The sequence below is a fragment of the Podarcis cretensis genome (assembly GCF_951804945.1).
Source record: "Podarcis cretensis genome assembly, chromosome: 11".
NCBI lineage: Eukaryota > Metazoa > Chordata > Lepidosauria > Squamata > Lacertidae > Podarcis > Podarcis cretensis.
Window position 1 is genome coordinate 12,439,428 of NC_137180.1, and position 27,924 is coordinate 12,467,351.

Sequence of the window (27,924 nt, forward strand, 5' to 3'; positions counted from 1 at the left end):
CGCAGGCTGCCGGGGAAGTTGGCCGCGCTTGCATGGGACGGCGGGCTCTCCAATAACGCAGCGCCCGTGGGATCAATTGGATCCACGCTCTGGCCAACAGCCGGGAAGGGGGAAAGGGGACGATCGGCCGGAAAGAGCGCCGGACTCCGGGTATATAAGGCGCTCCGAACGTCCCAGGATGAGGCGCGCCAGGCAGAGAGCCGCGTCGGAGAGAGGTGAGCGGAGGCGCGCGGGATGGAACGCCGGGAGGCTCCGCGAAGTTTGGAGTGCCGTTTACACGGCAGTGGTCTGTAATCCGAATTAGTGTGACCCGCTTGGGAATGGAACGCCAGGGGACTCTCGGCTGACGCTTGGGGGGCCGTTTACACGTCAGTGTTCTGTCATCCGAATTAGTGCGAACCGGTTGGGGATCGGGATTTTTTTTGGGGGGGGGGGGATCGTGAGTCCTAGGGGAGGGGGAATGGTCGGCTCAGCATTGCCCTCTTGCGATGTGACAAGGACTGGCCATCCTTTTCCCGCAGCGTGGTTTTTATTACCATTTGCCTCAGGAGTCTATAAAAGTTTGCAACGCTTTCCGGGGGACAGGAGATGCCTCTGGATTTCCACCATCGTCAACTGCTGGGAGACTTAACTGGTGGTGGTGGTGCGTTGATAATACTGTAGTTATAATAATAAACCACAAAGGGAGAGAAAGCAGGGGCCTCATCTAAAACTTTTCCTCACCTGCTTTCTGCTGCTTCTGCCCAGTTTGTTCATTTGACTCGTAAAAGTTGAGTTGCATGTGCGCGCGCGTGTATCTTTGGCTGCAAAGCTGTTTGTCTTGGAAGACTTCGCCACTGAAAGCGATGGGGATGGTGACTGATGGGTCTCCAAATTACTTGGGATGCTGAAGAATCGCGCTGTTTAAAAGGGTGCGGGAAGAACTGGCTTCCTGAAAGTTCTTGCCCGACGAGGTTTGCCCAGAGCTTTTGTGTTTTGGGAACCACAACGAGAAGCAAAAGTAGCACCCAGTTTGGTAGAGCATGAGACTCTAAATCTCACGGTTGTGGATTTGAGCCCCATGTTGGGCAAAAGTTTCCTGCGTCGAAGGGGCGTTGACTAGATGACCCGTGTGGTCCCTTTCAACTCTATGATTCTATGATTATTATTTGCTCCTAAAGGGTGTATGAGTCCCACTTGGTGGCTGTGGCCACCCCTGGCTATTCTTGATGGTCTTTTTATGTACATGTTGCTGGCTCAACATGCATGTGTGTACACAACCCTGGTCTCCATCCTGAGGTTTGCATTGGCAGAGATCAGTGCCCTTACCATGTGGCTTGGGGGTTAGAAATGTGGGTGAACTGATCATGGGGCTGGCTTTTGGGGAAACACAACAGCAAGGAAGAGAGAACATGAGATGAAAAGGCTCTCATCGATCATTTACACTGTGGGATCATTTAAACCAGAGCTTTCCAAACTGTTTGTCGCAACACATTAGTGTGCCAGCTGCAGTGTGTAGGTGTGTCATAAGAACGCTCCCCGTGCTCCTCGTGGGGGTTAGTTTAACCTCTGGTTTGCTAGTAAAACTGAATTTTGTTGTTGTTTAGTCGTTTAGTCGTGTCTGACTCTTCGTGACCCCATGGACAGAGCACGCCAGGCACTCCTGTCTTCCACTGCCTCCCGCAGTTTGGTTAAACTCATGCTGGTAGCTTCAAGAACACTGTCCAACCATCTTGTCCTCTGTCGTCCCCTTCTCCTTGTGCCCTCCATCTTTCCCAACATCAGGGTCTTTTCCAGGGAGTCTTCTCTTCTCATGAGGTGGCCAAAGTATTGGAGTCTCAGCTTCAGGATCTGTCCTTCCAGTGAGCATTCAGGGCTGATTTCCTTCAGAATGGATAGATTTGATCTTCTTGCAGTCCATGGGACTCTCAAGAGTCTCCTCCAGCACCATAATTCAAAAGCATCAATTCTTCAAACTGAATTACTGTGTTGCAAAATTATGCATGTCTAAGAAGTGTGTCACCAACATGAAAAGTTTGGAAAGCTCTGATTTAAACTGTGATTAGCTGTGATTCCTGCATCATAGGTGACCCATTGAGTGCCTTCCAACTCTACAATTCTGTGATTCTATAATTCTACGAAACAGCCACACCCCAGTTGTCCAGAGGATCATTGTGCACATTACAGGAAGTGCCCCAAAGCCTGACTCTCTTTTGCACTTCCAGGTTAATGTGCAAAATAGGGGACGTGGGCTTTCCCCGCGGGGAGGTATGTAAATCAACCAGGGAAAGGTCAGTTCACGATTACTTCCGTGTGTTAACAAAACAGTAATAAGAAATGGCCCTGATAATAAGAGACAGTTGGGACTAAGGAATCTGGACCAGAGGAGAAGAATAAAGCAATTTCTAGAGGTTCAGGCTAGCCAAGATTTCCAAAGTAAGAGCTCGTGGTGGAACTGTGGCATCTGAAACTGAGGACACCCATTATGGTCTCTGGGAGTGTAAAGTATGGAAATAAAGGCTTTCCATTACATGTTATGGGATTGTGGTGTTTCAGAGTATGAGACGGTCTCCTTAAATAAGGGGTGTCCTTTCAAATTAGTGTTCTATCTTATTTTAGCTATGGCTTAGGAACTAGAGCTAGATGAAAGGATCTGAGCTCTCTCTTGCCAATGTCCACAAATGTGCCAAACACCACCCCAAAGTACTTAGGCTACAGACATGATGGGCCCTTCTGTTTGTTATGCAGCCTCCTGCATTTTAAATTTCTCCGCAGTTCACATGATTGTTGTAGAGGAAAGGGAGCACTGCACTCAACCATCTCCCTCCCCAAATTTCATTTTGGTAAGGGTTCCCTTTGGCTGGGCCCTAAAACCTGCAAAGTATATTGATTCAAATTACCAGTGCGCACAAGACACATTCACAGTCACAAAACCCAGCTGTGATGTGAAACCTGAATTTATCAAGCTACATTTCCATGTTTCCAACTGCCCACCCATTCATTCTAGTATTATCCCAGTACAGGAATTGATTTGTGTGGTTTAACTCTCAAACCTTCTGCAATTTTATGGCTTTTCTGGAGAGCCTCTGAAAAGTAATGTTGGGGATACAAAAAGATTGAGGGAACATTCTTTCATATGTGGTGTAAAGGGTACTGGGAAATGATATATAATGAATCAGGGGGAAATGTTTAAAAGTACCTTTCCAAAAAAACCAGAGTCCTTTTTGTTGGGGATAATTCAGAGGGAAATTCCCAGGTGTCAAAAAAGACTATTTATGTATGCTACTACTGCGGCCCAAAAATGGAAAACAAGCGAGGTCTCAACCAAAGAAGAATGTCAACTTAAGTTGACAGAATATGAACAACTTGCAGTCTTAACATATAAAATAAGATAACAAGAAGAACATAAGTTTAGAGAAGACTGGAAAATGTTTATTGAATATATGGGAAATAATTGTGTACAGCTGAAAACGCTGGCAGCATTAAGATAAATTCAGCAATATAAATAAGTTATGATGTATGTAATAATGGGATACTGAATGCTTTAGTTTCTGTAAAATATGCAGGGATTTATGATATGTAAAATGAACCATGGAAAGAGAAGAAGGGAAGTCATTGATAGCTTAAGGATGTATAAATTAGTGCTTTAAATTGTAAAACCGAAAATTTAATAAAAATTATATATATAAAAAACTAATGTTGGGTTCCCTGAGAATGTTGTGTTCAGTTAGGAGTGGGGAGTCTGTGGCCCTCCAAATGTTGCCTACACCTCCCATCATCCCTGACCACTGGTCATGCTAGCCATACTGGTTGGGGCTTATGGGGTTGCAGTGTAACAACATCTGCAGGACCACAGCTTCCTGTGTTATGTTCATAACCCACACATGTTCCTTCTCCATCATGCCTACTCATGGGAACTAATTAAATAAAACAAGGGGGGAGTTCAGAGTCATCCAGTACCCATGGGATCAGAGGTATAAGTGACCTCCAAGAATACAATGGCTAGCCTCATCCATTAGATGCCAACCAAAGGGTGTTTAAGGAGACAGCAGAAATCACTGGGTTAAAGCTGACTGAAGGGTCCAGAGGTAGCATTATTATCAATTTACAGTGGGGTGGAAGGTTCACAGGCTATGAAGGACTTGCTCACAAATTTATTGACATCTGCACAAATTATTATAGCCAGGAAGTGGAAGGGGCAAGCAGAATATAAAATGGAAGAGGTGTGGGATATAGCTATTAATGATAAATTAACATGTGCCATTAAGGCAAGATGGGGAATATGCAGGAGAAATGATTTTGAGGAGATATGGAGGGTGTTTGTAGAATTTGTACTGTTAAAAGGAAAGGGGTCAAACCATTGCAAGAGGTGTTGAAATTTTGGGAGGTTGGATAGTTGCAATGGAATGGGCTCAGTGGTGGGATACACATTTTTATTTTTATTTTTTTATGATTATTGTTGAAAAAGGGATGTGGGTGGCGCTGTTGGTTGAACCACAGAGCCTAGGACTTGCTGATCAGAAGGTCGGCAGTTCGAATCCCCGTGACAGCATGAGCTCCCGTTGCTTGGTCCCTGCTCCTGCCAACCTAGCAGTTCAAAAACACGAAGTGCAAATAGATAAATAGGTACCACTCCGGCGGGAAGGTAAATGGTGTTTCCGTGCGCTGCTCTGGTTCGCCAGAAGCAGCTTAGTCATGCTGGCCACATGACCCAGAAAAACTGTCTGTGGACCAATGCTGGCTCCCTCAGCCTGTAAAACAAGATGAGCACCGCAACCCCAGAGTCGGGGGCCACTAGGGGGCGCATTGGAAGATGGCCGACAATACCATCTCTCCGACCCACACGGGGTAATTAAGAGGCTGTTATGGGAGTAGGCAGCCTCCCTTGTTGCCCCAAGGAAATGGGGAACACTGCCATTGCCTGCTGTGCCCATAAATCACCCCCTAATTCGAAAGAAGGGGGTGAGGGCCCTAGGCAGAATGCCCCCGTGTGGACCTCGGCTCTCCTGGACGCTGTCTCTGATCGCGCACTAGTTGCAGCAATTTGGAATAATTAATTACAAAAGAAGCAAATGCACATATTTCAAGTGAAGAAGGGGAGTGAAGTCTGCTAATTTAAGTGACCTCTGTGAAAGAAGACGACGGGCTGGAGAAACAGGAATATTTTACGATGAAGATACACCAAAGGCGGGGTATGTTGACAACGGGGCTGAATGGAGGGGGGACCTTTTTTACTTTCCTTCTATGTGATTTACAAGAACCCCACCTCATTAAAACCGTCGGTTGAACTGACCCAAGCAGGATGATTAAGGTCTGTGTGGAGATAAACTTTAACCAAAAGTATGCTTTATGGAGATCTAGAAGCAATAAGAGCTTTTGGGAATGGCGCAGCAATTAATTCGGAGTCGACATATTGCCAAAGGATTTATAGCCGGGAGGAAGAATGGACTTGGTTTTCAGACTGCATTCCTAGTGAATCTCCTCAGAGGTTTTGAGAAAGGAGGCAGATTGGTGAAGATTAATGACGCTAAGACTGTTTTGATGTATGGAAGTGATGTTATATGGAAAACGTCTGGATATGGCTACTGGATAAAAAAAAAAAAACCACGCAGGATTACAAACTGTTCTAACTAGCTTGCGGAGACTGTCAGAGGTCACAAAGAGAAAGGAAAAATATATGAAAATAACAACAAGAGATGTGGAAAAATAATAAGAAAGGACTGGATAGTACTGTGAACATCATAAGGTTAGATTTGTGGACATTAAAACAGCAGTAAGAAGCAAGAAGTTGATTGGATCCCTTCGGAACTTGAAATATGGGTACCCCCAACAAAAATTTAAAATTCGGCTGTGTAATTTGGAATTTATGTAATTTGGTTTGATTTGATGTGATTGGTCGGTTAATAAAAAATATTCTTAAAAAAAAAAGAGCACCGCAACCCCAGAGTCATCCACGACTGGACCTAATGGTCAGGGGTCCCTTTACCTTTACCTTTACCTTTACTTTGTCGAAAGAAAAAGATGCCAACCAAACATTGACCAGTGGGTGATCAGTTCTCAGCCTGAGAGCAGTGGGAGGGCTATTAAAGATTGCCATGTGTCCTCTTTTTCATGGGTAGAGTCGTCATAGTGATCCATAGTTAAAAGCAGAAGTTGGCAAATGTGTCCTCTTGTTTTGCTCTTCAAATATGGCAACCTTAGATGTGCATGCCTAGGGTTCCTCCATGGGGGAGGATGCTTGGATAGATGAGGGTTCACATCCCTAGGAAAGGAGCCTTACCTGCATACATAAGAGCCAACTCTTAGGGACCAAGGTCCCTTTGCTGTCCCCCTCCAATAAAATATTTGAGGGGGCAGGGACCCCAAAGTTGAAGGACATTGCCATTTTAATGGGGGCAGGCCCAGGCCCAGTCGCTGCAGTGGCACTGGAGAGCCAGATGTAAGGTGGACAGTGGCAGGGTGCAGCATGTGGTGGCAGTGGCAGGGGGTGGAGGTTCCCTGGAGTTGGTGCCACTGCTTCAAATGGACACCAGTTATGCATTGGCCTGTCAGAGTCATCATATCTATCATCGTCTAAGGCACAGCTTCCCAAACTTTTCATGTTGGTGACACGCTTCCTAGACATGCTGTCAGACATCAGAGGATCCCCACACCCCTGGCAGGTTGCCAAGAACGAATAAGACAATAGAAGTGCTTACCAATGCTTTTTTATTCAATATTCACAGAGAGAGGCTTGGAAATGCAGCCGCTTGGAGTAATGACGTCTCCACCCCCTCCCTCTCACCCTTCATGCGTCATCACTACGGATGCTGAGGTGTGCCCTCTACCTTTGAGCTCTTTGCTCTCTTACTTTCAAGGCTTGCCGTGTTCTGGAAGAGGGGGGTCTGGAATGCTTTCTAAAGACACTGAAGAGTTTGGATTTGATATCCCACTTTATCACTACCCTAAGGAGTCTCAAGTGGGACGCAGGTGGCGCTGTGGGTTAAAGCCTCAGCGCCTAGGACTTGCCGATCGAAAGGTCGGCGGTTCGAATCCCTGCGGCGGGGTGCGCTCCCGCTGCTCGGTCCCAGCGCCTGCCAACCTAGCAGTTCGAAAGCACCTCCGGGTGCAAGTAGATAAATAGGGACCGCTTACCAGCGGGAAGGTAAACAGCGTTTCCGTGTGCGACTCTGGCTCGCCAGAGCAGCGATGTCACGCTGGCCACGTGACCCGGAAGTGTCTCCGGACAGCGCTGGCCCCTGGCCTCTTAAGTGAGATGGGCGCACAACCCCTGAGTCTGTCAAGACTGGCCCGTATGGGCAGGGGTACCTTTACCTTTACCTTTAAGGAGTCTCAAAGTGGCTAACAATCTCCTTTCCCTTCCTCCCCCACAACAAACACCCTGTGAGGTGAGTGAGGCTGAGAGACTTCAGAGAAGTGTGACTAGCCCAAGGTCACCCAGCAGCTGCATGTGGAGGAGCAGGGAAGCAAACACAGTTCCCCAGATTACGAGTCCACCGCTCTTAAGCACTACACGACGCTGGCACTGAGTCAATCAGCTGTCTCTCCCCGTCTTCTTCGTCTTCGTCTTCGTCTTCGTCTTCGTCTTCGTCTTCTTCTTCCCTGGTGCTTCTTCTTCCTCCTCCTCCTCCTCCTCCCCCTCCCCCATTATTTCCCAGCTTTCCCCCTCATCTGCCTCTGAGCTGTGACCTCCCTCAAACCCCTGTTGTAATTCTGAACTGTCTCCTTCTTTTCTAGAAGAGTCAGGCTGGAGAGGGAGTCTTCCCCATTCCTCCTCATGCATAATTTTGCAACACAGTAATTCAGTTTTACCAGCAAACCAGAGGTTAAACTAACCCCTTTGCAGTCCTGGGAGGAGTGTGGGGAGGGCTCGCACGACACACCTACACACTGCAACCGACACACTAATGTGTCATGACACACAGTTTGGAAAGCTCAGACTGTCTGAATTTTGTGGCAGGGATTCAAGTGCATACTGGAACTTTCGGTTTGTGTATTTTAAAGTGGATTAAAGGGCTCTGTCGCCCTAGTGCAAACAACTCTCCCCCCCCCCACCCCCACAAAAAAAGCCCCAGACTTTCTGAGGTTTGGAAAGTGATGGAGAAATGCATTGAAAAGTGTAGGGCGAACAAGTAAAGAAGCAGGAAGACATGCAAGGCGTCTGCAAGCAAAGCACAGTGAATGCAGGGTGGATGTCCGTTGTCATATAACCGTTCTGCAAACAGATCAGAACGGATGCTCCACAGGAACTGTGCATAATCTAGCATCCATGTAAGCTTTATGCAGCAAATCAGAATGAATGCTCAATGAGCTGGATGTCTGGAAGGGGCCTGAGTCTTCAATGGAAATGCATTACTTTTATGGGTTGCAGTGGATTCCTGCCGGCTAGAGGAGTTGCCCTGGCAACAGCAGCAAACCACTTCCTCGCCACAAACTCTGTCTGTTCATTATTTTGGTTTACCACACAGTTCTATCGAGACTCACCAGCAGGTGTCCGACAGCTAACAAATAAGCATACTCTACTGAGACTGCCCAAAATTCAGTTCTGGAGTACCACAGATGGTGCTGTGTGCTGCTGATGATGTTTGTCCGCTTTCTAGCTTCACTGGAAATACTTAAGACATCGAATAATGTTATGTTTTGGCCTAACTGGACCATGCCAATTATACTTTTGAAATTATGTGAGGAATTAAAGTCTTCCAAACATCGGTAGCCATTTTATTTTAGCTATGGATCAGCTTTATTCACCACCAATTCCCTTTCTTCCTCTTGCTAAGGGGCTAGTTCCTGGGACATTTCTTTTCAACATAAGCTCAGGTTTTTCTTTTCAATGTCATTTTTATCATCAGTCTGTTATCTTATATGTCATGGTAAAAATTCCCAGGCTCCTATAAATCAGATAACTTGAAAGGTAGGGTTGTTGGTATCAGTTCCTGGGATTTTAGATTTATCTCTCGACATCACTAGAGCTAGAAGGCAATTCAAGAAATAAGAATGACTTCAGGCTGTAAGATAAAGGTTTGCCTGCACATTGATCGACTTCTAAGGAGGTCCTGGCTAAACAGTTGTCGAACTCAGAACTGTTCTAGATTAATCCACTGAGAGCTTTATGAATATAAGTGTCAGGGGTTCAGGGAGAGAGGCGCAGAGGAGGGAGGAGACCGAGAGTGAGGGAGAAGGATTCCAGCCTGACGAGGAAGAGGACGACAATGACCCGAGATGGTCCATGAGTCCGTCCAGTGAATCGGAGGATTCCCAAAAGGGAGCCCCCCTGGTCAAGCCAAGGGGAGCCCAAGGGGGAAGCAGTCAGGAGCAGGGAAACGTAGGGGGAACCGCCAGTGGGAGTTGGAGATCGAGACCTGCTTCTCCACCGGAACGGAGTGAAGAGGGTGGAGTTACCAGTGTGTCGGGAGGAACAGAACAAGGAGGAGAGGGGGGAAGGAGATCGGGGCAAGACGTCCTGCCGGAAGGGGCGGAAAGCAGTACCGGGAGCAGTGTGGCTGTTGAAAGGAAGGTCAGGAGCAACGTACGCGCGCCAAGTTCAAATGTGGAGGCGCGCGGAAGTGGGGAGAGCTCTGGGGAGGAGCCTGGTGCTAAAGCACGAAGGAGGGGGCAGCAGGCAGGAGAAGACTCAGCCTCTGGGGAGTCCCGGAAAGAGGGAACACAGGGGGGCAGGAAGACCCTGCGGAAAAGGAAGGAGAGGAAAAGGTGGAGCAGCACAAGCCTCTTAAATTGGTGCAGGGGAGGGACGGACTCAGAGGGGACTTCTAACATCTAAGGGTAACAGATGTGGAGCCACGGAGTTTGGATGTAACGACGACAATGATCTTCAATAAAACCTTTTGTATATAACTTGGACTGGACTTTGGTCTCTTGTGAGCTGGGACCCAGGGTGGCTCTGACAGTAAGTCCCCTCCCTAGAACGCAAAAATTTTTTTTTGCAAAGCTCACGAACGGTGACAGCCATGAGTGCGGAGGAGCAGTTGACAGCTCTGCGAACTACAGTTTCCGAACTCACTGCTGCAGTCCTTGCGTCTCAGAAGAAGCATGACGAAATGGAGAAGCGCTGCCAGGACCTGCAAACCAGGTGGGAACGTGCAAGCAGGGAAGGGTTCCCAGGGTCCAGATCAGAAGGGATTGGACTTGGACGGAGGGGGGGCAGTCTAGTCACCCACTTCGATGGGAACCTGAAGCACTACCCCAGTTTCAGAGCAGACGTTTTGTATGCATTGCACTTGCTTCGTCATGACTTTAAAGATGAGGAGGAGAAAGTGGGGTTTATTGTTTCTCACTTGCATGGGCCGGCCAGAGACTGGTTGCGCAATTTGTGGCGTGAAGATGGCCCTGCCCGCCGCGATGCAGATGAATTCATTAAAGCAATGGATGCCTGCTTCCAGTCAACTGTAGATGTGGATCTTGCACGCAGGGAAATTTTTGGATTGCGGCAAGGCAAAGCCACTGTGCGTCAGTACCATTCCAGATTTTTTGCTTTACTGACTGCGCTAAGCTGGGAGAAGGATTGTGCACCTGTGAGGGATTTGTTCTGGGAGGGGCTCAGCGGTCCCATTAAGGATGAACTTGCCAGGGGAGACAGACCCCAGACCCTGGAGGAGCTTGTGCAGAGGGCTTTGGCGATTGGGATAAGGCACGAGGGACGTCCTTGGCACACTGAGGAAGAACGTCAGGTGCGTCCACCAGCGAGGACGTCTTCTTTCATCCCCAGGGAGTTCAGTCAGTCACATCCTTCGCCACTGGGAAGGCAGGGGGAGGAGCCCATGGAACTTGGTGGTGCTAAGGCTCAAGCAACAGCCAGAGCCCCAGCTTCAGGTGCAGTAAAGGCACAGCCTCCTAGAGGGACCAGGAAGTGTTACATTTGCGACAGTGCACAGCACATGGCGAAAGAGTGTCCCCAGAGGCTGCAGAAACACACTGCAGCTTTAGCAACTGTTGCAGCAGAAATGATGCAAGCAGAGCAACCTCAGGGAAACGACAGTGCCTGGCTGGAAGCAGAGCTGCTGGGGCTCAGCCAGGCGAATCTGTAGAGCAGTCCCCAGCGCTTTTGCAACGCACAGACCCTTTACCACCCAAGCCAGCGGTGCAGCTCACTGCAACACTTCAGTTGCCGAATGGAACCACCCTGGAAGTCCCCATCACGATTGATTCTGGGAGCAACGCAGATTTTGTGGGGACGCACTTTGTCAAGCAGCATCGCATAGCGCTTCTGCCAGCGACAACACCTCTGAACGTAGTCACGGTGGATGGCAGGAAATTGCTAGGAGGACAAGTTGTGCAACAGACGCCTCCCATGGTGATGAGGATTGGAAATCATCGAGAAGTCATCAGCTTCAATGTCACCCGCCTTTCAGACACGCCTATAGTATTAGGCATGAGTTGGCTGGAGAGACACAGTCCTGCTGTAGCGTGGTACCAACGGCAGATCACCTTTTGCTCATCGTACTGTGCTCAACATTGCATCCAGTCCAGCCAGGAGGAGGGAGCTGAGCAGCAGTTGCAACTTGGCATGGTGCAGGCAGTACCCCGCAAGTACGAGGGGTTCCTGGAGGTTTTCTGCGAGAAGGAAGCTGACCAGTTGCCGCCCCACAGGCCTTATGATTGTGCCATCGACCTGGTGCCAGGGGCGCAGTTGCCGACTGCAAAGCTGTATTCCATGTCTGAGGACGAGATGCAAGAACTCAGGGAGTTCATAGAGCACAATTTGAAGCGCGGATTCATCCGAGAATCGAAAGCGGTGGGGGGCAGTCCTGTTTTCTTTGTAAAGAAAAAGGACACGCCCCAAAAAAGACTCATTGTGGACTATCGATTCATAAACAGTAAGACCAAACCCAAGGCCTTCCCCATGCCCAAGATAGATGATCTCCTGGCAACCGTAAGGAAGGGGAAGATCTTCACCAAATTGGATCTGCGTGGAGCGTATAACCTCATACGCATCCGGGAGGGCGATGAGTGGAAGACGGCCATGTTCACGCCTCTGGGCACGTACGAATACAGAGTGATGCCATTTGGTCTCCAAAATGGATCTCACGTCTTTCAAGCATTTATGCATCACGTGCTAGCGGGACTTCTCTACAAGAAATGCGTGTGTTTCCTCGACGACATCCTGATTTTTTCGGAAACGGAGGAGGCCCATGAGAAGGACGTAAAGGAAGTCCTGCAGAGACTACGGGAGAACAAGCTCTACGCCAAGTTAGAGAAGTGCCAGTTTGATGTGACGGACGTGGATTTCCTAGGCTACAAGCTGTCCGACAAGGGGCTGGCCATGGACAGCGCCAAGGTCCGCGCGGTGTTGGACTGGAAGAGCCCTCGCAATCGGAAGGAAGTCCAAAGATTCATCGGCTTCGCCAACTTCTACCGCAAATTCATCAGAGGTTTTGCAAAGGAGACGGCAGCGATCACGGACACTCTCAGTTCCAAGAAAAAGAGGTTCGTGTGGACGGAACAGGCGGAGCGCTCTTTTCAGAAGCTTAAAAGCCTTTTCGCCTCCGAGGAGCAGCTGCTGCACGTGAATCCAGGCAAGCCCATACGAGTAGAGACCGACGCGTCAGACAGAGCGGTTGGAGCCGTACTCCTGCAAGAAGATCCACATGGAAACTGGAGACCCGGTGCCTTTTACTCCAGAAAGCTCAGCAAAGCGGAGCAAAACTACACCATATGGGACAGGGAGCTGTTAGCCATTCACGCAGCGTTCAAAGCGTGGCGACATTTCCTCATTGGAGCCAAGCACACAGTGCAGGTCCGCACGGATCACAAGAATTTAGAGTATTGGCGCACGGCGAAACTCCAGAGCCAAAGACACATGCGCTGGGCAGAGTTCTTCGCGGATTTCGACTTCAGGATAGAGTACGTCCCAGGGGACTCCAACGTTATAGCCGATGCGCTCTCCAGGAAACCGCAATATCTTGAGGAAGCGGCGCCAATAGCAGCCAGGCACATTTTTGCACCGCAGGCGTGGGCGTGCGCTGCCGTCGCTGTCGACCTGGACGCAGTGCGACGCGCGTTGCAGGTAGATCAGTTTGCACAATCCAAAATAGAGGAGCTGCGTAGGGGTTCGCTGAGAGACGATGAGTTCCAGTTACGCGACGGACTGTTAACTCACAAGGGTGCCCTCTACGTGCCGAACGACGAGCTCCGAGCAAAGGTTCTGCAGCAGTTGCACGACGCTCCCAGTGCGGGCCATTTCGGCAGGGAGAAGACAATAGAACTGGTGGCCAGGGACTTTTGGTGGCCCCAGATGCGAGGAGAAGTAGCGGAGTACGTCGCCAGATGTGACACTTGTCAGAGGTCCAAGCCAGTACACCAGAAGCCGGCGGGCTTGCTGGAACCACTGGAAACACCACAGCAACCGTGGGAGAGGGTGGCGCTGGATTTCGTCACTGACCTGCCCAGTTCCAGAGGCAAGACGGCGGTACTGGTGGCGGTGGACTTGTTCACCAAGATGGCGCACTTCATTCCCTGCGCGAAGGTGGCGACGGCGGAACAGACCGCCAAGCTCTTCATCGACCACGTGTTCCGGGCGCATGGGCTGCCGCGGGCCATCCTGTCCGACAGGGGGCGCCAGTTTATTTCCAATTTTTGGCAGAAGCTCCTAGGTATCCTGCGCGTCAAGATCAACCTAGCGTCGGCAAGACATCCACAAACCAACGGCCAGGCCGAGAGGGTCAACGCGATCATGCAGCAGTACCTGAGATGTTATGCAAATCAGCGACCCACAGCTTGGGTGGACTACCTACCGATGGCGGAGTTTGCCTACAACAACACGAAGCATGCGTCGACGGGGGTGACGCCGTTCTTCGCGAACAATGGACGTCATCCCAGGACCTTCCCGGGGTTCGTAGCACCAAGAGAGGGGGAGCCGCAAGAGGCCGACCAGTTCGCTGCAGAACTACAAGAGGTGCACGAGGAGCTGCGGAGACATTTGGAGCTAGCCAAACAAGCATATAAGGTGCAGGCAGACAAAGGCAGAAGAGTGGGAGAGGACATCCAGGTGGGGGACTGGGTGTGGTTAGCGGCCCAGGCGATGCCAACCAAGTCGTTGGCCAAGAAGAAGCTAGGGCACAGGCAGCTAGGACCATACCAGGTGGAGGCTAAGATCAACCCCGTGGCTTTTCGACTGGCCCTCCCCGAAGGTTCCAGAGTCCACCCGGTTTTTCATAGGTCGGTGCTCACTCCCTACAAGGCCCCGCACAGGTTTCAGGAGTCTGAAACAGTACCGCAGCCACGCACAGAGTCACCTAGGAGGGAGGGATCGCCTAGGGTCGAACCACTCAACGAGGTCACAGAGATCCTGGACTCGAGATGGGGGGAAGAGGGAATAGAATACTTTCTAGTCAGAGAGGGTGCACCAGTCAGTGCCAGTGGGTGGGTGCCGGACTACGCTTTAGACGAACCTCTTTTAAAGGACGAGTTCCATGCCCTTTTCCCACATAGACCCATGCCAGCCGAGTACTTCGATGACTGGCTCTTTACCCCCACATGTTCAGGCAGCACTTTCCACGGCTTTTCTTCAGCCGAGGAAAGAACGCCGAACTCAGACTCGCCCAGGGGATCGTGTTCGGGGGTGGACACAGAGCCCTCTTATTGGTGGGATGAGCAACCAGAGGAAGCCTGGCGCAAGAAATGGCTGAAGGGGCCTTGGCAGGCAGCACCAGACGAAGTAGCAATGGAAGAGGGAACTGCGAACATTTTGGGTGAAGAACCCGAATTCGAACACACGTACACCGAGCTGCCAGCAGAGGTCATGGACGTAGCCGAACTGTATCCTGCATCTACCTCCGAGGAGCTGCAGTTCCCACAACCCGCACCCGATGGGGGGGAGGGGGGAAGGGGGGGCTTCGAGGGGGGGATGGATGTCAGGGGTTCAGGGAGAGAGGCGCAGAGGAGGGAGGAGACCGAGAGTGAGGGAGAAGGATTCCAGCCTGACGAGGAAGAGGACGACAATGACCCGAGATGGTCCATGAGTCCGTCCAGTGAATCGGAGGATTCCCAAAAGGGAGCCCCCCTGGTCAAGCCAAGGGGAGCCCAAGGGGGAAGCAGTCAGGAGCAGGGAAACGTAGGGGGAACCGCCAGTGGGAGTTGGAGATCGAGACCTGCTTCTCCACCGGAACGGAGTGAAGAGGGTGGAGTTACCAGTGTGTCGGGAGGAACAGAACAAGGAGGAGAGGGGGGAAGGAGATCGGGGCAAGACGTCCTGCCGGAAGGGGCGGAAAGCAGTACCGGGAGCAGTGTGGCTGTTGAAAGGAAGGTCAGGAGCAACGTACGCGCGCCAAGTTCAAATGTGGAGGCGCGCGGAAGTGGGGAGAGCTCTGGGGAGGAGCCTGGTGCTAAAGCACGAAGGAGGGGGCAGCAGGCAGGAGAAGACTCAGCCTCTGGGGAGTCCCGGAAAGAGGGAACACAGGGGGGCAGGAAGACCCTGCGGAAAAGGAAGGAGAGGAAAAGGTGGAGCAGCACAAGCCTCTTAAATTGGTGCAGGGGAGGGACGGACTCAGAGGGGACTTCTAACATCTAAGGGTAACAGATGTGGAGCCACGGAGTTTGGATGTAACGACGACAATGATCTTCAATAAAACCTTTTGTATATAACTTGGACTGGACTTTGGTCTCTTGTGAGCTGGGACCCAGGGTGGCTCTGACAATAAGATATAACTGTCATGCTTTGTTCTGAAAAGATCTTTGGACGTCTAGGTCACTGCAACCATCAGAGTGAGACCTGCCATTAGGTAAAATGAAGCCATCACCTCTAGGAGCTGATTTTGAGGACACATCTGCTTTATTTGTTTGTTTGTTTTTATTTTCATAAAATATATACACCACTTCATTGTAAAACAACAACAACGCCACACCTCCAAAATAGCTTACATTTAAAGTACAGTGGTACCTTGGGTTTCATACGCTTCAGGTTACAGACTCCGCTAACCCAGAAATAGTACCTCGGGTTAAGAACTTTGCTTCAGGATGAGAACAGAAATCGTGCAGGAGGCCCCATTAGCTAAATTGGTGCTTCAGGTTAAGAACAGTTTCAGGTTAAGAATGGACCTTCGGAAAGAATTAAGTACTTAACCCGAGGTACCACTGTACTCTTTTACCACTTTAAACAGTCATGGCTTCCCCCCAAAGAATCCTGGGATCTCTAGTTTGTAAATGGCACTGAAAGTTGTTAGAGGAGACCCCTGTTCCCCTCAGAGAACTACAACTCCCAGAGTTCCCTGGGAAGAGAGATTTATTGCTAAGCCACTCTGAATTGTAGATTTGTGAGGGGAACAGGGGTCTTTAAAGAAATCTAAGCACCTTTTTAAAACTACAATTTGCATAATTCTTTGTGGGGAGCCAATACTGAGTGTCATGAAAGGGCAACTAATTGTTGGCTACTTAATTTATCCCCATGGTTTTTTTTTACTACAAGGGACAGTGATTTTTCTGTCTCAGGTGCTAAAGTAGTCTTGGATAATATCTAACTTGACTTTTCTGGATTTGCAGCTCCCTCTCAGGGCTGGTCCCAGCAGCAAGGCACTCCTTGGGAACTGGCCAGTGATTAGAAAGAAGCCTGAAGAGAATGAAAAGGAAGCACTTACGACTTACGTTACCTTGGCTAAAACCACAATTGAAATCAGCTGATAACATATGTGAGAGATATATTCTAAAAGAATGACAAAATCACATTTCATAGAAGCCAAGACACATAGCGGTCGGCTTAAAAGATGCATGCGTTTTCTAAGAAACGGCATTTTGTGATCTACAGTTCTCCAGACTACATTTGCAGTCACAAAGCTATGCAGAGCGGACACACACAGAGCAAAAATTTATAGCCAAAGCCAAGTCCTGTCCTAGACATTGATGCCACTGATGGGAACTTGACAGATTATACACAATAACTCACCACCGAAGAACTCTTACATAAAATATATACGATGTTTGCTTTTTCACTTTAGATGTGCTTGCTTTTCTCTGGTCTGAAGATTTCTGCTTACGGCCACCCACACACAAAAAGAGGAAAGCTGAAATAACGTTCCATGTGTCTTTTATTTGTTTAAGTTTCTGTGTTGCTGTGCGGAGTATTATAGCATCGGAGAGATGTGAGACTTGCTCCTGTTGTGTTCACCTGACACAGAACCAGCTTATCAATGGGACTGTATAATTTAGGATGACTTTGGCGAATGGTCATTCTGCCATGGAACTGCACAGTTAATATTTTGTACATGAGTAACTTTTATTATTTATGCCATTTTTTATCTCACTTTTCCTTCTAAGAGCTCTTGGTTTGCATCAGCTGTGTGTGGGGAGGGCAAATAACGGGGTGGATCAAGGTGATTCAGGGATCTTTCCCTCATTCTGAGTCAAAGTGTGATGTTAATAACCCCCTCCCCAAGTTGGACAAGGGTCCTGCAATGTCTTGTGTCACTGCACTTTGTACCTTACAGCTTTATATTTTCCTACATCTATGTGTTTCTATAGCGCAATGAGCGCTGCAAAATATTACCTGATTTACAGTGGTACCTTGGGTTAAGTACTTAATTCGTTCCGGAAGTCCGTTCTTAACCTGAAACTGTTCTTAACCTGAGGTACCACTTTATCTAATGGTGCATCCTCCTGCCGCCGCTGCGCGATTTTTGCTCTCATCCTGAAGCAAATTTCTTAACCCGAGGTACTGTTTCTGGGTTAGCGGAGTCTGTAACCTGAAGTGTCTGTAAGCTGAAGCGTCTGTAACCCGAGGTACCACTGTATTTGTTTATTTGTTAAAGTACTGCAGTGGAGGCTTCTGTTAAACATTAAAAGTTTCATATAAGATTATTATTTTTTAAATCCTACTTTAAGAAAACAAAAAAACCCAGAGTTCTTCAGATCTCCACAGGCAATACTGTGCCCAGCATCCTCTCGTATGGCTTATTGGAAACCTTTGTCAGAAGACAGACATGAAAACCAGAAAGGAAGCCTGCAAAAGATTTTAAAACATACAAGCAAGATTATGTGCCACCAAACCTTGTTCTTGTTCTTGTTGGCATCTATTTGCCTACCTCTTCATTATTTTAAGATAAGCAAGAGCAAGGTTACATACACACACAAAATTTTAAAACACTATAACTTTAAACAAACATGGCTTCTCCCAAAGTGCTCTGGGAACTGGAATTTGTTAAGTTGAGAATCCATGAGTTAGTTAGAATTTCAAGGATTCTTGGCAGGAAGCCATGATTGTTAAAATGGTATAGGTAAAGGTAAAGGGACCCCTGACCATTAGGTCCAGTTGTGGACAACTCTGGGGTTGCGATGCTCATCTCGCTTTATTGGCCGAGGAAGCCGGCGTACAGCTTCCGCGTCATGTGGCCAGCATGACTAAGCCGCTTCTGGAGAACCAGAGCAGCGCACGGAAACGCCGTTTACCTTCCCACCGGAGCGGTACCTATTTATCTACTTGCACTTTGATGTGCTTTCGAACTGCTAGGTTGGCAGGAGCAGGGACCGAGCAACGGGAGCTCACCCCGTCACAGGGATTCAAACCGCCAACCTTCTGATCGGCACGTCCTAGGCTCTGTGGTTTAACCCACAGCGCCACCCGCGTTATAGGAGTGCTTCAAATGTACATTGTGGGTGTGACTCAAGAGACAATCCCTTGCTCCCCCCCCCCACCACCACCAAGGGATTTTCCTTCTTCCACAAAAAGCCCTTGGACCTATTTGTCTACAATTTGTCAGTCTCCGGAAGAACACCTGTGCCTTAAAATATCACCCACTTTGGCCAAATAAGGAAAATGACTTCATAGGGTGGCTGTGGAGATAAAATGAGGACTGGAGAAATTATGTATATGAGAGATGTCCACAGATCTCAAGATTCAACCGTGCATAAGTAGGTTAGGCTGAGAGACACAGTCTCACAGTCATCCAGTGAGCTTTAGAGATCTCCCTCATCTGACCCCAACCCTCTGTTCACTACATCAAATTAAATCTCAGTTGCTTATTCATTCTTGAGCCCCTGCATCATTCTTTTTGACAGAACAACAAGGTGGCAAAAATTCTGCTCAACAAAATAATAGACCAGCTGACAGAAACATTATTTTTGGTGGTATATGTAGCAATTCTTATATTACTGTGACTTTTAAAAAGGACCCTCTACATCTAATTTTTCTGTGGTGTGTTCCCAATGGATGTTGATTCTTTCCTTTTCTATGGTGAAAAGGTTTTATCAATGATCACATAGCATTCCCTTGTTGCAGGATTCCAACTCCCATCAGCCCCTGCCATCATGGCCAATGGTCAGGAATTATGGGAGCTGTAGCCCAGTAACATATGGAGGGCCACAGCTTCCCCACTCTGGTTTAAAGGCTAAATATGCAAAGCTGGTCAGTGTGAGATCAGTACCCACTGAATTGAAGCCATGAGAACGGATGCTAATTCCATGGACAAAAATGCCTATGATTTGCCCTGCCTGTCCGGTTGCCAGTCTTTAAACATTACAGGAATGCCATGAGAAATATGCCTTCCTTTTGGGTTCCAGGAAAGTTTAAAGGGCACCTTAATGTGACAAACAGAGTTCGGAAGAATGAGAAGTTTGGTTCTTGATAGCTTGGCCACAAGGGGACAGATTTAACTTCTATATAAGTAAGTGGCTTTCTTCTCCACCCCCTGTAAGGAAAGGACAGTGTTCTGTTGTGGGGGCAGCTACAGTTGAAATATAACATGCCTCTGGCACTGTTACTATGGCCAGAAACTCCATGAAAGAGGAAGGAGTGCCATTCTCCCATCTCTGAAGCCAACTTCAAGGTTGCAGCAATACCAAGGATGAGCAGTACAGTGGTACCTCGGGTTAAGTACTTAATTCGTTCTGAAGGTCCGTTCTTAACCTGAAACTGTTCTTAACCTGAGGTACCACTTTAGCTAATGGGGCCTCCCGCTGCTGCCGCCGCGCGATTTGTGTTCTCATCCTGAAGCAAAGTTCTTAACCCGAGGTACTATTTCTGGGTTAGCGGAGTCTGTAACCTGAAGCGTCTGTAACCTGAGGTACCACTGTACATTTCTGAGGCATACCTTACCCCAGACAGAATACCAAATTCAGCGCAGGAGGCGGGAAGAATGAATGGATGCAATGCACACCACTAACTCTTTCCCTGCTCCCATTCTGAATGCAGCTTCCGAATTGGAATAGACAAGCATTCCTTACATACCCTTCATGGCCCAGAGGCCACATTTGGTTTTAGGGAACAGACTGAATGGACAGATTTGAGAAATAGTTCATAAAGATATTTATAGGCAATACTGGTTTGAATTTATATGGTTTTTATATGGTTGGGAGCCGCCCAGAGTGGCCCAGCTGGATGGGCAGGGTATACATAATAAATTATTATTATTATTATTATTATTATTATTATTATTATTATTGTTATCATTGTTATCATTGTTATCATTGTTATTATTATATCACAGACACACCAAGTGATTATAAAATGTTCAAAAGAAGGTTTCCTTTAGATGTTATAACATATTATTGAATGCAAATCTTTTTACTTGCAATTTAACTGCTTTGCTCCCATTTTTTCCTCTAGAGACAGGGCTTTTGTGAAAGGCAGAGGAAATCATTGCGCATTGCATTCATTAGCTTAGGTTTTACGAAAGAAGATTGAGTTTGTATCCAGTTGTGCATGTTGGAAAATAGCCCACCCTGTTGTTGTTTTATTGATGCAGGATTGTATCCAACAAAGTTGTCCCATTAGTGCAAAGTCTTTTGTGAAATGAGAGGCGGCATACAAATTATATAAATAAAAAGGCATCCTCCCTCGTTTTGTTTAAATGTATTTGAAGAGATTTGGAAAGTGAAGTTACTGGTCTATTTAACATAAGACTTTGTTGTTGCTTGTGATGAAGTTAGGGACAAAAGCTATGGGTCTGCCACCAGAATAGAAGCCCATTCTCTTCCATAAAGAGAGACATTTGTCCAGATCATCATACTAGGTGTGTGCCTCACCTTGCAGTTGCACATAATTTGCTGATGACGATGGTTTGAAAATATGGGGAAGTTGGGGAAGCAACTCAGTGGTCTTACTTGTTATTAAATTTGGAGGGTGGAGATAGAGAAAAACTTGACAGAAGATGGTAACCCCAAGCATCTGGGAGCTTCTAGATCTGCCCTGCCGGTCTCATTAGCTAAACATCTGCAAGAGCCCATATATCTGTTCTCTTTTGCATTTTATCAGAAAATATGAGCTTGCTGTTTTTAAGATGAAGTCAGGTGATTTAATATGTTGTCATCTGAAAGATTATGTACAGTGGATGGTTATCAGATGAAAGTTTGAAGTTAATGAATTTGCTGAACCAATTTTTGAGTGGAATACAAAAAAGGGAGGCGTGAGGAAGTCAGGAAAATAAGTTAACTAGAGAATTTTTTTTAAAAAAAAGAGGGATTTTTGTTTTCCTTTTTCTTTTTCCTTTTTTATGTCAATTGTCTGTATTTTTGTATTTTTGTATTTTTTCTTGTGTTCTTATTGTCTTATAACTTTTCTATTGTGAAAACTTAATAAAATATCATTTATAATAATAATAATAATAATAATAATAATAATATGTTGTCATCTGTTGCTGTTTTAAAGGTTTTGGTGGAAGCACGGCAGGCTGCTGACATGCGACCAGTACAGAAGACATCTTCTAAGAGGTGTGATGCGGGCTCCCCCTTGTGGGAATTAATTGGATCGAAACTTCCCTGATTTGAAAAGCGGATCAGTCCAAAGCTGAGCCATGGATATGGTGAGCACGCAACCGTCTGTTCAAGAATTTGAAGGGATGGACCCTCTGATCCGCCGCCATTACAACTTCACAGGGAAGCTCATCCGAGGAAAAGAAAAAAGCCTGACGACCATTATCCTTCTAATCGTCTGCAGCTTCATCATCCTGGAGAATTTGATGGTGCTGATTGCCATCTGGAAAAACAACAAGTTTCACAACCGCATGTATTTTTTCATTGGCAACCTGGCCCTCTGTGATCTGCTGGCTGGGATAGTTTACAAAGTAAACATCTTGATGTCAGGAAACAAGACCCTGACCTTGTCTGCCCAGATTTGGTTTATTCGAGAAGGCAGCATGTTTGTGGCCCTGGGAGCTTCCACATTCAGCTTATTGGCAATCGCCATTGAGAGGCATTTGACAATGATCAAAATGAGGCCATACGATGCCAATAAGAAGTACAGGGTCTTTTTGCTCATCGGAACGTGCTGGCTTATCTCAGTTTCCCTGGGTGCCTTGCCAATCCTTGGCTGGAACTGTGTTGCAGACTTAGCTGACTGTTCCACCATTTTGCCGCTCTATTCCAAAAGGTATGTGGCCTTTTGCATCACCATCTTTATAGCAATCTTGGTGGCCATTGTGCTCCTCTACGCCCGGATCTACATCTTGGTGAAGTCCAGCAGCCGCAATGTCACCAACCACAACAACTCGGAGAGGTCCATGGCGTTGCTTCGGACAGTTGTGATTGTGGTCGGGGTCTTCATCGCTTGCTGGTCGCCACTGTTTATCTTGTTGCTGGTCGATGTGGCCTGCAAAGTGAAAGAATGCCCCATTTTGTATGAAGTGCATGGGTTCATTGCCTTGGCGGTCCTCAATTCAGCCATGAACCCCGTCATCTACACTCTGGCGAGCAAAGAAATGCGCCGGGCTTTCTTCCGCCTCGTCTGCGGCTGCTTGGTGAAGACCAGCGCCACCACGTCGCTGCCTATCCAGCCCACCCCAGATCAGAGTCGCAGCAAGTCCAGCAGCAGCAATGCACAGAAACCAAAGGACGAGCACCCACAGACTAACGGCTCGCCAGGTTTAGCGGAAAAGAACGAATCGTCATTTCACAATGGGAATTGCTGCAAATGAAGTCCGTCAACTCTGCAGGCTAAGGATTCTTTAACTGGCTTTTTAAAAGAGCCGAATGGAAGGAAGCCTTTTGGTGGGGTTTCATGCACTTAAATCACAGGGAGAAACGCTCGTCAATGGCATAATATCAAGCGCCTTTTTTTTAGCCCAGGCTGTTTTGAATTGCGTTTTAGTTCTGTGAGGGATGGACTCAGGAAGGTACTTCACTGCCTCCCCAAATCCTGTCAGTATCAAGAAAAATGGCACATTTGACATGATACAAAATTTATACGCATTAGGGGATCAATGCAGAAACCATGGTGGGTTATTTAAAACCAATAAATAAAACCCAGTCTGCACCTCCAATAATATGCAAATCTAAAAAAGCTGGAGGTGCTGTGTAAGTTTTTTATTGCCATCTGTTCCGTGCCTTTTGGGCCCGGCTGCTGCCTCACTTCCTCCGTCCCTTCCTTCAAGCAGCCTACCTTCTTGACCTCTATACAGAACACAATGCCTGGGATCTGTGGGAGACATCGTTCCCACCCAAACCCATCTTTCGCTTTCTCTACCCAAGTGGGACGGGTGGGCAACATTATACAACTGACCTCCTCCCCAGGAGTTAACAGTATTTATAGATATTCTTTGATATCGCCGTTGCTCAGCCAGAAGTGCTGGGGAAGGGAGGGGAATCACATGGGCAGATGGCAGCCAATGCTAGCCTATTATGTGTATATATAAATGTGTGTGTGTGTCAGTTGATTCACAGGAAACGTTTCCATTCACCAAGCAGTGCACACCCTCTGCAGGAATGTGTATCCCCTATATGCTGACATTTAAAGTTATGAGAGATTGTTTACCACCGCAGTGCTGCATTGTTTTCCAACTTTTGCATCTTGTTGTTATGTTAATGGATTCACACTACAAGTATTATTTGACATGGCATCCCAAGAAATAAATGCTTAGGACTGATCACTGTGCCACAAGGCATAAACTACCATATTATAAAGGCAAGGAACTCACGCTGACATGAACAGACAGATGGATACCCCAGAACAAATATTTAGGGTTGAGCTGCAAGCCTAATTATTTCTTTATTTATGCCAGTTGTGTGGCAAAAGTTTACATTATCTGATGTTGTCACCATGATTTCCCGTGTAATATACCAGATCTTACAAGTACTGTGGGCAGGTATGTTCCAATAGTGGTGTTTTGGTTTGGTTTTTGGTTTTTTAAACTTCACCAACAAAATTTTGGAGGAGAGAAGTTGGATGCTACACGAACCCAGTATTCTGTCTTGCAATTATCAATGCAAACATCCTGCGAGAACAGCTAAATGTGAAGGCTGGGACTAGAAGGCATTTTGGTTTTGTTGTAGGACTTTTAAAAAAACGTAATATTGGCTCATTCTCCTTGAATTTCTTCTTTATTTAATGTAGTTTAGTGCCCAACTGAAGTATGTGTCTTGGCATTTTATGCATAGCATGTATATAGATGTATATTTAATCAATGCATTCATTTTATTTTTTTGCTCTTTGAAAGATATTTTTTTAAAAAATTGAAGGCCCAGCCTGTGTTACAGAAAGCCCAAACACAGAAGATTAGAAAGATCTAATGGAAGTGGCATGGTCTTCTCAATGTTATTACATACAAAACTACACATTTCCAGAAAACTATCCCAACAGAGCTTTACAAAAATCGCAAATTGCAGTTTAATGTTCCTTGACAACTATCCCTAGCTCAAACTTGAGTCAATTGCATGGCTGGTGGATGTTTTCTCTTCATCTAGCTCTAGAATTAATATTTTCTCATCTGGACTCCCTGCCCACCAATATATTTTTTCCCTGATGGCTTATGTTGGAAGAAAGCGAGCAGAGAATAAATGGGATTCACCATGCACTGGACTAATGGGTGAAATTGGGGGATGCCTGTACCACAGGAAATAGTTAGCATAAGTGGAAGAAACAGTCAAAAGTGGTCCATGAGAACATCATACATGGTCCCAGGTACTCTGAGATTTTCAGCCAGCTTCTGCTTCTTTCACAGCAACAGGACTAATTTTCAACTGAACCATCCCCCTCAGCATCTGAAAAATTCATAAATCTCTTTTGACATTACATCAGTTCAGCCAGGGGCTGGGAACTGCTGATAGGGGACAGTCACTTTATATATGCCTTCTGAATGGGATTTTATTCCAGATTTTAAAATATGCATAGAGGCATGATTTGTAAAGCATCCTGCTATCATTATTTGAGGGGATTTTTTAAAACTTAAGAATGACAAGCTGTGAAAATCCTATTTACAAGAGGCATTTAAAAGGGGGAGGGCATGCTATTTTAACCAGGGGTAGCCAATGGGGGTACCATCCTAAAATTTTGGGATACAGCTCACATCAGTCCCAGACAGCATGGCCAGTGGACAGAGATCATAGTTGTAGTACAAAGTGTGTGAAAGGCACCACATTGGGAAAGCCAAGAATTAAACATGAAATTATGATAGACATAAAAGAAAGAGAAGGCTTTGCAAATGTATTATGAGGCAGCCTGCTTGCGCTGGTTAAAATAATGGATTACACTGGATAATGCGGACCTCCTGGACTTAGAAGGCCATGATTTAAAATTCAGCTGGCATGCATATCTTTGGTATGGGAAGGCAAAAATCCATAAAAGTTTTATGAACCATATTCTAAGGAATAATTTGTATAGAGTTTGGGAGAAATATAAAAATCTGCTGGAAAGGAAAACACCTTTATGGCTATCTCCTATTGAGGCTATTACAATCAAGAAAGTTAATATGGATAGATAAGGGTCAGTTTTTACAAGGAATTGCTGCATTTCACAGAGGTGGAACTTAAACTGAAATCAGTGGAAAGTGTAAGAAGCCATGTTACAGACTGGCTACAATATCATCAGTTACATGAAATGTTTAAAATAGATAGGGAAAATGGTTTTTCAGACCAAAGCTCACAATTTCAAAAAGAGCTTATACAAAACAAAGAAAAACTTTTAGCTAAAATGTATAATTTGTTATTAGATTGGGAAACAAAAGACAAGTTTATGAAAGGCACCACATTGGCTATTCCTGTTTTAACATTTCCTACAGCAGCTTCATTGAAAACCTGTCTCTAAGGGTAAAAATCCTAAGCACATTTAAGCGGAAATAATAGAAGGGAATGACTTGTGCAGAATGCCACCAAATCCTTTTGTCCCTCCGATAATGCAATGCCCATAGCAGAAACACTCCTAGTTGGTATGAATATTTGTTATTTCAAGTGTAAAGTCTTGTAAACATGTATAATAACTTTTCGATCTCTGTGCAAAATACAAAAGAGTATGTTGAAACTGTGAATGCCAAACAGTATAAAGTAACATATCAAATAATAAAAACTGCTGAAAGCAGCGAAGAGACATTGTCTTTGAGATGATCCTGGTTAAACAGCAAGGCTACGGACAAGGATACTTAACGTGTAAATGCAAATTGAGTTACGGATATATCCCCAGGTGCTCTGAAGAGTTTCCTAAAGTTTTTATATATTAAATGTATTGTGTTGTATTGTATGGCATAATAATAAAGTAAAAGAAGAGGTTCCTCATTGAAGCATGCGGAATAACAGAATCACAAACCAGTGAATGATAACTTAGTGATTAACTAAAATTTTAGTATTCAAAAGAAGCTTCTCCCGGTCTAAATGGGTGCTGGATGGCCATAACCTTGAACAGATTAAATACTTCAGTTATCTAGGGCTCCCATTCCACCATACAGGATCTTGGAAGCACCACTGGCAAACCTCCCTTCAAAAGGCGGAGATCACAAAGCTAGCCATACTCAGATTCTTTTTCACAAAGAGCGGCAAATATATTCCAGCAGCCTTAAGGGTTTTCAACGCAAAATCCGTTTCCCGACTCCTGTACACTGCAAATGTCTGACATAATGGGGACCTGCCTAAGCTAGATGGCTTTCAGGCAAAATTTCTACGATCTCTGCTGCAGGTACCCAACTGTGTCCCCAACTCCATACTTGTTAGAAGCTGGTGAGTGCCCAATTTCAACTAAAGCATGGTGGGCTGCCCTAAATCATTGGCTTAGGATTTCAGTATTTGATCTAGGGAAGGGTTTGTACCAACACCTGACCAATGAGGAGTTTGTCAGCAAATGGCAGAAAACCATAGCCAGAAAAGCCACCTCTATGGGTCTGTCACCCCCCTCCCCAACTTTATTACCTAGGTTATGAAGGCGCCCTAAAGATGTTAAAGCAAAGATTATGGGATAATACACACAGCGACTTGTGATCTTGATCACACACAGTTGGAGTACAATATGGGCATGTCTTTAAGTTAACACCTTACATTAAAAATCTGACAGTTCCAAATTATCGAAGGTTATTCACCAAAGCCAGACTAAACATCTTTCCTTCTGCAGTGTTGGATGGCAGGTTGAGAGGAGTTCCCTACCAGAACAGACTTTGCTCATGTGCTCAAGACATTGATTCTATAAAACATATTTTGCTGCACTGTGCGAAATATGAGCAAGCCAGGGCTGAACTGATATTACCCTTGCTGGTACCTTTCCCGGGAAAATCAGAGGCTCACTATGTCAGGTTCCTATTGGAAGACAAACGCTAGAACATTAGCAGTGGCGAAGTTTTTATCAGTGGTTGCAAGAATCAATGATCCCTAATCTTTAAGTCTGAACAAAATGCTTGTTTAACCTGGAGGTAGGCTGTCTGAATTGTGCATTGCTTTGTAATGATTTGTTGGGTCTCTGGACCATAATAAAGATTGATTGACTTAGTGATTAAAGGCGTATATCAGGTACAATAGGAAAATGCAAAATAATACAGAGGTATGTCTTGATGAAATAAGCAACCAAAGTTTTGTTGTTCTCTATTCTCTTATTTTGTGACATGCCACTTTAAATTTAAGAGTGATTGCCTGGCTATTTTTCTTTGCTCGCTTGGGATTCTCCTGCAGTGAACAACTATTTCTGCTGCTTCGTTGTACTAGTAAAAAAAACACTTGGTATGGGATCATACTAACCATTGCATGACTGACCGCAGTCCCAATAGATTTTTCTATATTCCTACCTGGAACTATTGGGGATTGAACCTGGTACCTACTGCA

General features: G+C 46.3%; 1 protein-coding gene across 2 annotated transcripts; it reads left to right on the forward strand.

Moving 5' to 3' along the window:
• Positions 1-27,581, forward strand: S1PR3 (sphingosine-1-phosphate receptor 3). 2 transcript variants are annotated; one of them, XM_079995757.1, is made up of 2 exons: positions 1-215; positions 21,566-27,581. In XM_079995757.1, exon 2 carries the CDS (start codon positions 21,711-21,713, stop codon positions 22,827-22,829), a length of 1,119 nt encoding a protein of 372 aa, XP_079851883.1. In that variant the 5' UTR covers positions 1-215; positions 21,566-21,710; the 3' UTR covers positions 22,830-27,581. The 2 variants fall into 2 exon arrangements, with proteins under 2 accessions (XP_079851883.1, XP_079851884.1); XM_079995758.1 differs by lacking the exon at positions 1-215 and adding an exon at positions 271-286.
• Positions 27,582-27,924: the final 343 nt, after the last annotated feature.